The sequence below is a fragment of the Mchenga conophoros genome, linkage group LG19 (assembly GCF_057382185.1).
Source record: "Mchenga conophoros isolate Kocher_MC1m ecotype Shallow Benthic linkage group LG19, M_conophoros_male_GT1.1, whole genome shotgun sequence".
NCBI classification, from domain to species: domain Eukaryota; kingdom Metazoa; phylum Chordata; class Actinopteri; order Cichliformes; family Cichlidae; genus Mchenga; species Mchenga conophoros.
In genome coordinates this window covers 12,372,167-12,384,957 of record NC_140544.1, presented here as the reverse complement: position 1 = coordinate 12,384,957, position 12,791 = coordinate 12,372,167, and the positions used below count along the sequence as shown (strand labels likewise).

General features: G+C 45.8%; 1 protein-coding gene across 1 annotated transcript in view; it reads left to right on the top strand.

Moving 5' to 3' along the window:
- runx3 (RUNX family transcription factor 3) overlaps positions 1-11,205 on the top strand; it is a 48,583-nt gene extending 37,378 nt beyond the window's left edge. Inside the window, exons 7-8 of the mRNA XM_085258308.1 lie at positions 3,292-3,366; positions 8,123-11,205. Of these exons, the coding sequence (XP_085114434.1) occupies positions 3,292-3,366; positions 8,123-8,604 (557 nt within the window). The 3' untranslated portion in view covers positions 8,605-11,205. The remainder of the gene's footprint in view (positions 1-3,291; positions 3,367-8,122) is intronic.
- Positions 11,206-12,791: the final 1,586 nt, after the last annotated feature.

Here is a 12,791-nt window from a genome sequence, read left to right as displayed (position 1 = left end):
GTGTGTGTGTGTGTGCGCGCGTGTGTGTGGTTGAAAAATGCATGGTTCAACTCGTGCAGTCAAGCAAATCTGACACTCAGACAATCAAGTACTAAATTGTTATTCTGGTTTTCAAAACCTCAAGTGAGCTACATGTGTATACTATGTGTATCTGTGGGTGGCAGTTTTTTTTCTTCCCTTCCTCTGATACACAATGTATTCGACAGCATTTACAGTCTTAAGGGAAGCAAGCAGCTGATTGAAAATTTGATTTATATCAAAGTTAAAAGTGGAAAACAGATTCCAGTTTTACCCTAATCCGTTTTAAAAGCGGACAAAACTCAACAAGCCCTTGGCAGAGCCTCTAACAGACAGCCGAGAAGAAAGACGCTCTTTTAACTTTAAATGTGTTTTAACAGTTAGAGAGGCAGGAGGGGGAGAAAAGAAATGGAGCACCAATTTAATCATCCAAAAAGAAAGTCCTGGCACTTTTGAGGTGGTATCACTTAACATGTTATTTGTTCCAACACCTGTGTGTTCCTCTCTGAAGATGAATATCAGATACTAGCATAACGTTCCACCATCAAATCAAGTGCTCAGGGCTTTGATGACGGCCCAAAAGTGCGTGTGTGTGTGTGTCTGAGTCATGTGGTGATGTTGCTGAAAAACTCGGCGTAATCTTTCAGATCTACTATATTACTCACTACATTTTTTTTTTTTTTTTGCCGTATTCAGCTTTTACCCGGAAAGCTCTTGCCCGTTAATGACTCTTCTACAAATGTTGGTACCGCTGGCGTCACGCTGCACAACTGGCGCACATCTGCTGCAGCTCGGCTCTGGCGCGCTCGCTCAGTGCGTTCAGGCTGTGGCCTCTGAGTTGGAATTGACTCGAAAAAGTCCCATTTGATGGAGGACCGGCCTGATTCAGCCCCTCCTGCCTCGTCCACAGTGACCACACTGTTTACTCCACATAAACAAGCCGGCCGGCCCCCCAGATTCGAGGCAGCGCTCTGCTACTGCCGCAAACTCAGAGGCTCGAGCTAATTCACACATCCCGAACGACACGATCAGCCAATTAGAAGCAAGAGCGAGACAGGAAATTAGCGCCGTCAGGTAGCTGTGGTGTAGGCTTTAGAGTATAGCCACCGCGCTCGTTGGGTTTCATGCAGACTTGTGCCAAACCCGAGCAGGAAGCTGGCCCTCTGAGGTAAATGCAACTAAAACGAGCAGGAACTGGAACAGTCCTTTAGACACTCTGTTTTACTTCTGCACTCCACTATTTACATAATATGTCAATGGCCACCACAGAGTTTATTTGTTATGGTGCCTGAAAGCTTCACTTGTGGTTAGTCTCTTTTTGTGACCCTGAGATGAATAATTCAAACTGAAAATGTTTCTTTTCTTCAACTGAGAAAAAAAAAGCTCTTTTGAAGCCCTGGTGGGGAAAAAAAACACAAAAAAAAAAAAAAACAAAGAAAAGGAGAAGTGAGAGCGAGATGTTTTTTACCAGACTCAACTGTTTGTGTAAGTTATAATTTCACATCAGAGCCGGGCCCAGTTTTACATTTCAGCAATTACAGAAACTACATGTGTGCCATGAACAGTCTCTATTGAGTCTGGGGAGAGGGGAAGGGCGGGCGGACAACGAGCCCTGAAAGAGAACATAGGATTTTTCAGCCCATGTGTTTGTTTTTGCTCACGTTATAAGTGAGGGCTCAAAAGACATATCAAATGTCCCACATAGCTGAGCCAAGGCCGTGTTCCTCCCCTCTCTAACACGCTCTCTTTCTCTCCCCTTCCCTCGCTGGCGTCTTTCTTTCTGTCTTGCTCGCTCTCTCACATTCTCTCCCTGCTGCGACGCCTAAGGCCTGAGCGAAACAGGAAGCCAGCACAAGGACCAGCATTCACTGTGTCTCAATGACACGCTTCATTACGGCAGGCGCGTTACATGTCTCAGAGGCGTCGCTAGATCCGGAGTCACGAGGATGGACGCCATTTTGGCTCTAACATCTTCTCAGCCTCCTCCTTTCATGTACACATGCACTTCAAAAAGCAGCACATGTGTGTGTTTATATGCGAGTCCTCTCCAAAACTACACTGGCACCACCCCAAAAGCTTCTCATTAGTGACGCGGTCGCCGCTTCTTCCCTGCTCAGCCACCGCCTTCCTCACTCCTCGGCTCCGCCCAGGGCTGAGGGGCGGCCGGCCGTCTTATTAACAGGGGTAATCTGTGCCTCTGGTATTGACGTTGTCTGCTGGCCAATCAAAATATTTGAAGGAAATGTTTATTTTCTTGAGCGAATCGCACCAGCTGCTTGCAAGCCTTTCTGAATAAGGCCATTTATGTTTAAGAATTTGCCATTGTGAGGCATAGTGCAGGACCTCTCAGTGACTGAGTGCTGATTTGGGTCTTTGCAAAGGAAGTGGAGGAGCTCCAGGGGAAGCAGAGATCGTACACTAGTTAAGCCCAGTGTGGCTATAGGTGAACAACCCAGCACCGCCCTCCTCTCTGCCTCTGGCATCCCCTCTCCATCCTAATTGCCGCTACAGGAGGCTGGGAGAGGGAGGGTGTGCAGAGTCACGCTGAGGTTAGACGGCTGATTGATGCTGTCGTTAAAGGGAGACGACGCGAGAAAAATGTAATACACGTTTTTCTGCCTGCATGTTGAAAATATTTACGCACATTTGATGAAAAAGTTTTAAACGAGACGTAGCACTATCCGGAGGCGCGCAGACTGGGCTGTCACGCAGCACATGTGCCGAGGCGCTCCACGCAGCTTCGTGCACGTTGTCGTGTAACAACTGCGCCGTCTCAGACCGAGAGCAAACAGCCAGCTGTTTGTGCTGCGGTGTGACCGTCCAGTGTGAAGCAGGGTCCCACGCGTTGGGCCAGTAGCTCCTCGACCCTCCTCGGCTTCCTGACAGCTTGGCTGGATAAGCTTCACAGGTCTCTCCGGTGTCTCGCCTGAAAGTCCCAAAAATATCTCATATGCACCCATCGAGCATGTTTTTCCAAGCTTGGTCTCACTGTGGTGAGAAAACCACCCCTCCTCTTCCCAGCCTTCACTGCTCAGTCAGCAGAGACCGACCTGTGACAGGAAAACATCTCCAAATGTCCAGATGTCAAGACGGTTCTGCCCAGTCTGTCGAGAAGGCGTTTTTGGATTGTGTTTTAGATTGCTAAGGCGCAGGCAGTGACCTCCTCACCCTGTACACGCACACAACTCGTATTAATTCCCAGAATTGCTCTACTGGATTGTTTATAAAGCCCACATCCTCACATATTGCTTGTATTTGTGTGTGTTCTTGCAGCCCTGTGGCAGGAGCAGATGGACACCCCCACCCTGAAGACCTGCAAGGTGGAGGAGGACCTGAGACCATGGCCAGGTGAGACACTGCAATGCACTGCTTTTTTTTTTACCCCACACACTCTTTTTGTCTCTTGGCTTTCAAGGTTATTTTTATAGCGCTCATCAAAAACCAGCTTGACAAGGAGGTTTCTAAAAACACATTATATGCAATAAAATGCCGTCATACAGAAAATTATACGAGGACAGTTCGTGCAGTCTCTGAAATACTAAAAGGCAATCAACAGTTATAGATAAAATATAAGCAAATTAAATTAAACATATTTAAGTCAAAATCAAATCAGAAACCTGTCTGAGTGTCTCAGACTGCAGACTGGTTGGTAAGGGGAGAGACGTTTTGATGTGTTTAGTAGGTCATGGTTGGTTCTTGCAAGAAGTCTCACTATTACACGTCATACTTGATAAAAGAACTAATTTAACTAAGCATGAGACTCTGTATTTATTTTAGGATGTTGTTTATGCATGACGGTGTCTTTGTGTGTGTGTTTCAATTTGAAACCGAGGGTGTTCGCTAGTTGCGAAAAAACAGCCTGAAGGGTGAAGTCACTAGTAAGGACTTGTGTGAGCAAGCGTGCAAAACACAATGAAGATCGCTTTGAATATAAGTCTTTAAAAACATCTCGCACTGCTTTGTTTTAATTAGTAAACGTAGTTTTTCCAAACTGAAAGAAACAAGCTGGAAAGGGTGCGCCAGCGTACCAATGATATTAGAGTCTGTTTCATTTTGCCTGTAGGGCCCAACTACATCACACGGCGTTCCCGTAATGCCACCATCCTTCTCGCTTTTTTTTCTTCATTGTCTTCCGCTGCCTTTCCCCCTTCTCCTTTGTTTCATTTGTATCTTGGCGATTTTGATTAAAAGCCCTCTCAGTCTTGCATTCTCCTACGCACAACCCACCACTCCACACCGGACGTGCTGACTCATACGCTCACGCTGTGACGAAGTCCCGCATTCAGACACAAAATGACTTTTAGATTTAGCACTGCGCTCTTGCTCTCTTTTCTGCATTTTATCAGATACAACGCAATGTCTAAAGAAATGTGTCTAAGCACTGACACAGCAGAATTACACGTGTTTGTTGGCGTCTGTGCAAAGGCACTCGGGGCTGTGTGAGAGACTGGAAGCAGCAGTGAGAAAAAAAATTTAACAACAGCGATTCTCATGTAGCTACAATCCCAATGACTGGTTAACAAATACATCACACCAGTCACTTTACAAGTGAGTATCGTATCTCTCGCAGAAAAAGATTTACTTAACAAAAAAATATTTTAATCGCGTCACCTCGTGTGTCGACGCATTAGGGAAATCTCAGGGTTTTTATAATCACAAACTTCTTTTTCCCTTGCTTGTGTTGCATGTCACAAGTTGAGAACATGCAAAATCCTCCGCGCTCACATGATAAAGTGCTAACGTGGATGAGGCTTTGGGGCTGCCGACCGTGTTGCCACAGTACAGAGGTGATCGGTATTTGCATCCGACATGATGCTCCGGCTCCACAGCCTCGGCGCTTAAATAAACACCTGGAGATCATTTGTGTTCATTTGGGTCTCCTATTCTGCAGCACCGGCCCTGCCGTGGCGTTACGTTACCCTGTACTCGTCGGCCAATTATCAACAGCGCCTTCTCAAGCTAATGGCATCCACTGTTCAAACCAGTCAATAAATCAACCGGACGCTTTCTGCTTGTGAAAGGACTTAAATCCCTTCTCGGGAGTCCACAATGCAGAGCAGCTGGGCCTTTTCAGGGATTATATCAGAGAAAAAGATTAGAAAACATTCTTATTACACAGCACAGTGGCTCTTTCCACGTAGCCGCACCAGCCCGGGCTTCTCTCTTTTTCCTCCTTTGACTTATTTGCCTGAGACACCCTTCCCTGGGTGCTGGCCGTCACAGTTTGCATCAAGCCTGAGTAAACATTTCACAGGTGAACGCCTGGATTTGCATCCCCCCCATTGTCAGCCACCACATTCAGGCACACGTGCATACACACACACACATAAGCCCGTGCACAATTACACACAGAGACGTGACCGCCTCAAACCTGCCCTTGTGTTAACAACCAAAATCAGTTTCTCCCGTATGCAAACGAGACAAACCTCCTGTCATATCTGGGTTACACGCTTGAGTGTGGACTAGAGGACTTCTTGACCTAAGCAGAAAGGAGGAGGGCTCCACCCTTGGCACTGCAGAATTCAAAAAGAGCATGCCGCTGCACTTCAGAGCTCATGCTGGAACACCGTGTTCTCTATAAAAGCCCCGATTCCCAGCTACCCGCTTCATACACTCAGAACATCACACACTGTGCTAGCTAGGCCTCTGGGGTCCATCCTTTATCCTGTCCCTGCAATTTAGTCAACACGTTTCAGATGAGCCTAATGGAGATCATGTGTGGTTTTGTGCCGTAGAGGTTACAGGCAGCGAGTACTCGGCTCAGTTAGGAAGACCCTCTCTGCCAAAGATACACCACCGTTACCACAGCCGCAGCAGCAAACCCTGCACTTATGTTGGGTGGGGGAGGGTGGGGATGCAGGAAGGTATGCAACGCAGTCAAGAGGGAGAAAAAGCAGACTGCAAACTTTGCTTCTCAATTACAGGACACTTTGTTTAGCCCTCTCCTCCAGAGGGAGCTACTGTACTGTACCAGACTCCTCAGGGCTCCCAGCCAAAAACCTGAGACTGCATAAGCCCATTAAGGTGTTGTGATAAGCGTCCAGTCCAGTTTCCCCTGACGGAACACAGGAGTCGATCCCCACCGCAGTTTGGCCCACACATTTCCACCGACTTCAATTAAGCGGAGATCGTGGGCGGCGTGGGCGGCGTGGGCGGCGTAGGCGGCAGCAGCGAGAGCTGTCGTGTCCCCAAGCCACAGAACGCCTCCCCGGTTTCACCCCGAAGCCTAAATTTAGCACAGAGTGGGACAGATGAAGGGACAGACAGAGAGAGAGAGAGAGAGGGAGCAAAAGCTTTTTGAGAGTCCGGTAGGAATTAGTAGGCTGACTCCACTTCACCCGAATCAACAGCAGCTGAGGGCTTGGATTTTCCTCGCGTGAAATCAGATACGGAGCTCGACTCCTGTGCCTGGTAGACTCTGGAAAAAGAAACAGCCCCTCCTACCACCACCACCACTACTAACTCCCTCATCCCCTCCCAAAAAAAAGGAAATTCAACAGCAGCAATGTGTTGCTGAAAAAAAAACAAAGAGTAAAGCTGGGGCCATGGAAATTGCAAAGGAACTGATTTTTTTGCAGCTGAAAATGGACCCTCTTCTCCAGACACAGGGAAAAGACATTTCAACAAGACCGTGGCACGCAAGTTTGGCATTCTCCCCCCTCGGGGCTGTGGCGTGCAAGCGCTTGCTATTTGACAAATACAAGCTTTCTTTTCTCTGCCATCCAAATCCACATTTTACACTTGAAGTCATGTGGGCACACTGGACCCATGGAAGCCACACGCAGACAAACAAATAACCACGGGCGTACACAGGCGTGGGCTGAGCGCATACTGTAGGCTGACATCAGGTGTGAGGAACACTCACTAGTCTTTATGGCATACAACCAGGTCAAGGGCGTTTGTTCTGGCTGAAGGCCACCTTATTGCTTTGGAAAATACCGGAGTATCATGAACACAAAGACTCGACGCGGTCAACTTGCCAAGCAACACTTAATATTTCACACCTTTACCTGGGAATTTAAAAGTGTGTCTGAAGCCAGTAAAACCACAACAGTAGCAGGTAATTTTCCCCAGTGTTAGCATTTAGCTTACATGCAATTAAAACAAAGTGAAAATAAATCAAAGGTATCGTAAGTACATTAAGCAGAAACTTGGAAAATAACTGGTGCTGTACTTGGACTGAAACACAAATACTATCGGAGGTGTCAGTCGGCAGCTTTCATAAATCTGTGAATGGGTTCGTTTCCCAAGCTCGGGTGGTGTAAGATCAGCCAATAGCACTCCTTAGCTGAGCGAGGAGGGAAATATGGTGTTTGAGTTCCTTGGTGACAGTAGTGGCATCAAATCTCAGAGCAGCAAACCGCCAAGCCGAACCCTTCAGCAATATTTCTATTTCCCTTTTGCCAGCTGAATAAATGAGAAGGTGTGCAGTGAAATGGCAGACATAGCAGCCTGGTTCCACTGTGCTTCGTTACCTGTGAGATTACACTTGGCAGCGACTCTGACAGGTCATTCACTGTGATACACATTAGTTTAGATATACACAGAAACACAATTTCTCTTCCTGCGTCCCCTCCCCTTCTCTTTCTCTCTGACCGTCTCCGAGTGCGACCGTCTGTCTCTGCCACCTAAATATGATTTATGACAAGCCGCACAACAGTGCAGCGAGCTGTCTGTGTTTATACAAAGCACCCCTCACTACAGACAATGCCTCTTTTCATTGCTCTGAAAAAGATAGAAAACTGTGCGTTGCGTCTTTTGAAGCAGTGGTGGGAGGGCTGTGGCAAGGGGGCCTTTTCATAACTTCAGTCTTGTGCACGGGGCTGTGGGATGATGTGCTGTCAGTGCTTGATGACTGTTATTAAGCAAAGAAATGTCTCAGTTCATTACTTTGAGCAAACATTTCCATGGACCGGTATATCGCAAGAAACTTGAGCTCAGAATTGGGGGTCTGGGGAGATTTGCTGCTCTGGAAATGTGGGTCTTTTTTTTCTTGCGAATAATAGAAAAGAGAGATCTCTGAGTCGCTGGTTTCATAATTGCAAGAGCAGTTTGAATGTTTTCTGGCTCTTTCCAACCTTTTGTTTCTCTGTTTTTATAACAGCGACTACAGAGCTCTTCCCGCAGAGGACCACCTTCCCGTCTCTGTCACCGCTGACCGACCCTCGCTTCTCAGATCCCCGCATGCACTACCCCGGGGCCTTCCCCTACTCCACCAACACCTCCAGCACCGGCATTAGTGGCCTTAGCATGTCAGCCTCTACTAGATACCACACCTACCTGCCACCACCCTACTCAAACAACCAATCCCAAAACTTCCAGTCCAACTCTTACCTGTATTATGGCACAGGCTCTGGATCCTACCAGTTCTCCATGGTGGCTCCAGGGAATACCGGGGGCGAGCGCTCTCCCACCCGCCTACTGTCCTGCTCGGGGGCTACAGGCACTGGCGGGACCAACAGCCTGATGAACCCGGGCCTAAACACCCAGAGCGAGGGCGTGGAAGCCGACGGCAGCCACAGCAACTCCCCCACAGCCATGAGCGCTTCGGGTCGCTTGGATGAATCTGTCTGGAGGCCTTACTGACTGACAGACAGCTAGACAAGAAGAGAAGGAGAAAACAAAGTAAAGAGGATGATGAACAAAGAAAAAAGAAGCTGAACACTGAAAGAAAAGAAGAAGAAAAAAAAACAAAAAAAGAGAAATGCTGCATGTTTGTCTTTTATTTCTCCGGCACTCGCTTTAAAGACCTTCTGCTTTTACCAAATCCCCCAAGACTTCTATTTGTTTTGTAAATTCTTGAACTCCTGCACTGTACCGAGGTACCGTCAAAGAACCGGAAAAGCCATACGAGCTGACGCGTTACTTGGCAGAGACTGTAAACAGAAGAGAGAGTAAAACGAGTGAAGCCGCAGTAATGTGCCGGCCTCATTTGTCTTGTGCAAACAGGTACTCATCAAAGACAAATGAACAAAAGGCGGCGGAGGTGTGATCAATCAGCACAGCTGACGAACTGAAAAACCGCAGCAGAAATCCCTCAAACAGACCGATCCAGCTCACTCGGCGGGTGGAGGAGAGAAGTCGGGCTGGACTCCTGCGAGGCATGGCTGCACTGCTGTAGCAATCCTTCCTTTTTAAAGCTTTAATTTCTGTCAAATTTCAACATTGTAAAAAATTATTGAGTCAGTTGTGAAAACATTGTCAGTTGCACCCAAGGCTGTTTCGTGCGCTCACGGTGGTTATGCAGTACCTTATTGCCTAATTTATTATCCAAATGGACACATTAGTGTTTGGAGCCACACTGCGCAGTGGACGTTTCGACACAACTGCTGCATTATTGAGAAACAAAAGCATTTTACATGTCACGTTTTTAGATATGACTCCTCCTCTGCCGCGTCATCAGTCAATCACGCTTCAACAGGACAGTGGCTGATATTTCAAGGAATGTATAAAGACTAAAGCAGAGGAGGGTTTCTTGGTTTTTTTGTTTTTCTGTAGGAGTCCTGTTGTCTCTACTCTTTACTTTTCCTTTGATGTTCTTATTCAAGCCCTTTTCTAAAGAAAAAAAAGTCCTAGTCTGGTATTTTTAAACTGGATGAGACAGTTTACCTTTCATATTTATTTGAGCCAAAATTTGAGGAAATGTATGCATATACCCCAAATCCTTAAGCATTTTTCTCTGCCTTTCCTTTTTTTTTTATATAAATATATATACAGTATATATACCATGTTTTGTTGTTAAGTATAAATTTGGAATTTGTGTAATATATTGCTACTAAATTATAAAAAAACCCCAAAACCTTTAATGTAATTTTTTGCCTTCCAATGTAGCTTTGATGCACTAAAACTTTTATTCCTGAGTGAACAGTGCCCAACAGCATCTTCTAGTGCTGTAAGCTTTTAAAAAAAGTTCCAAAATTGCCTTTCTGCGCTTAAAAAAACCAAAAAAGCCATTTGCTGAATTTTTTGCACTATGTTTGAACTTTCATTTCTCTCTTTATTTTTGGGTTTATACATTTACAAATATCCAGAAGCGTGCCGAACTAAACATGGATAGATATATAGACATCAACTTAAGTCGCCAAATAATTTCGTGATCAGACACACAAACACATTCCTGCACCACAGGTGTGTGTGCGCATTCCCCCTGTCCTGGGAGGGTCTTTCCCCTTTAGCTACACATGTGATCCCGTGTTTCCATAAATTAGGAGGAGAGGATGAAGGGATGGAGGAAGACAGGTGGGGTCAAAAGGGGTATCTTCTTACAAAACCAGAGGCAGTTGAAAAAAAACCCTCTGTTGTTGTGCACCGGTCCTTTTGTTCTAAATAATCAGTGAGTGCTTTGAAACCTTTTATGGCTCCCAGTCTAATTTACTGTCAGTGCCAGGGGGTCGTAGCTCCGCCAGCTCTGCCTGCACACATCGCCTTGGCACGAGGTGTGCTAAAGATATCTACAAGAAGTATCAGGTATCCAGTATTTACCAGGAAACTCTTTCACAAGAATGAAGATGATTAGGATTCATGACTTTGAAAGTTGGCGGCTCATGTGATAAATAAGTAAGCTTTAATGTCAAAGTGAGAAGTGATCCAAAGAAGCTAGCATTTGCAGCTCAGGTAAAGAAAAAAAAGTATGCAAGCTGTTTTGTATGCCCTCTGCCTTATTCCCAGTTTTTTTCTAAATGACAGCGTCTCATTCCCATCTCCCTTTGGCCTGGATGTGCCTGAAAACCTTACTGTATTATAGGCAAACATCATGCAGCTAGAGAAACCACCTACGTACTGAGATTTGTGTGGTTCCTTCAAACACAAAAAACCAAAGATCTTCACAACTGCCTGTAATACTGTTTGGATGTTTTCGATGGAGAAAATGTGTGGCAAAAAATATTGTTTTTGTTTTTCTTCTGCAAACAAGCCCAAGTGTGCGAGTAAATCGTATTTTTATTGTGTGTTAATTAAAGAGCACAATGTTACTTTTTTTTAAACAATCCCTTTCCAGCAAAATGTTCCTTCATCTTGCTCTCTCCATCTCTTTGATGCTCAAAGCATGTACATCTGAAACTGGTATGTTAATTTAAAAAAAATTTCACCATGTATGTAATGATATCGATAATGCTTCTATACTGAGTGCTTGTAAAGTTTGCGATAATGTAGTTTTTATTCATTTTAATTAAAAAAAAATGTGTCTCACTTTTGTCTCCAAAGCTGTTTTCTTTTGAAGGATAAGATTTGTAAAACATGGCCACACTTCATGCTCACGGCTCCGCCCACCCACTTGTGAAACCTTTTGTTTACAGGGAGCAGCCAATCAGAAAAAAGGCTCAAAGAGAACATAAAAATAGAGCCGACAGGCTACAGCTACTTCAGCAGAGTCCAGGAATGAACCCTTATAGCCCCTTCAAAGGAACTCTTGGAGTGAAATGAATAAATCACACCTAGGTTAGATTAAAGTTGCAGATTTATGGCCACATTCTTTGAATTTATTTGCTTAATTATAAAAACAATAGCACAGTGTAGCAGTACTCCTAGGCTTGTGAGGTGTTGTAGTTTAACAGGGCGAGGTGTTGAGAGTTAAAACACGGGGGGGGGGGTACATTTTTAAATCATCTCCAGAATCCAACACACCATCACATCAGCTGAGAAATGAAGAAGGAAAAAGAAAACCCTCATAAACATCCATGGGACCTGATTCCACGCCAGCACATTTCTGTACTTCTAACTTCTTCGGCTCACACAGAAAAAATACCACGAATGCCACTGTTTTCATCTCATAACCTTACATTTGCTGGGTTGTGCCCAGTAACCCTCTAATAATTCTCCTCCTCCCATTAGCGAAACTCTCGCTGGCAATTCCTCTCGCTTCCCAGAGGTTTGAAAATGCCTCAGCTGTCAGCGCGGTGGTACCCTGAGCGTAAATAAAACGCTGCTCAGGAATCCGACACCACCCTGGCAGCCTCCATGTTAGCGCACGTCGGCAAGTCGTCACTTGTTAAAAACAATACAGAAGTTTGGAATGTCGGCGGCCTTTTTTAACCGACGGCGCGGTTGTTAATTTACACCGCGCCGATGCCATCTGTTTGCCCCATTTGAAGCCGAGCCATAAGATTAAACACTTGAGATGCCACCTTGCGGGGTGGTCTGATTTCAGATGTGGTTATCCTGACACCAAATACCCACAATTCTTCGCTCTTTAACTAATGCCACCTGTTGATGTGCCATGAAAGGCTTTCACTTTGTTTTTCACTAATTTTTCACTCTTTTGTTTCCTGTGTTTAGACGCTTGCATTTTCTCTTTCTTTGCCTCTTTCATCCTTTCTTCTCGTTCAGCTCTCACCTTTCTTCGCCTTTGTGTGGCTTCTGCTGCATGCGTGTGTCTGTGTCAGGCCTTCTATGGCTGGCAGAACAACAGAGCCTCAGGATGCACACATGCAGCCTCGATACACACTGCATTCAATTAACTCTGCACACTCAAAGCATTTCCACGCAGACACACACAATCCCCCGCTGACAGATCTCGCACCAGCCCTCCACCAAGACGGTCTGAGCTCCACTTTACAGTGCGAGTTCACAACAGCGTTTCCTCCAGGTCTCATCACAGAGAAGCGCTCTGCCTCGCCCCTCGCTGATCCCCCACCACTCAGGAAGCACAAAGAGAAAATGATAAGCTTTCAATTAGGCCAGGCTCAGGGGAATTTTACAGCTGTCTTCAGACACTCTGTGAGACCCGACTCTCTTGTCCACATGTGTGGAGCAGAGAGGCTCTCATCTGGCTCTGC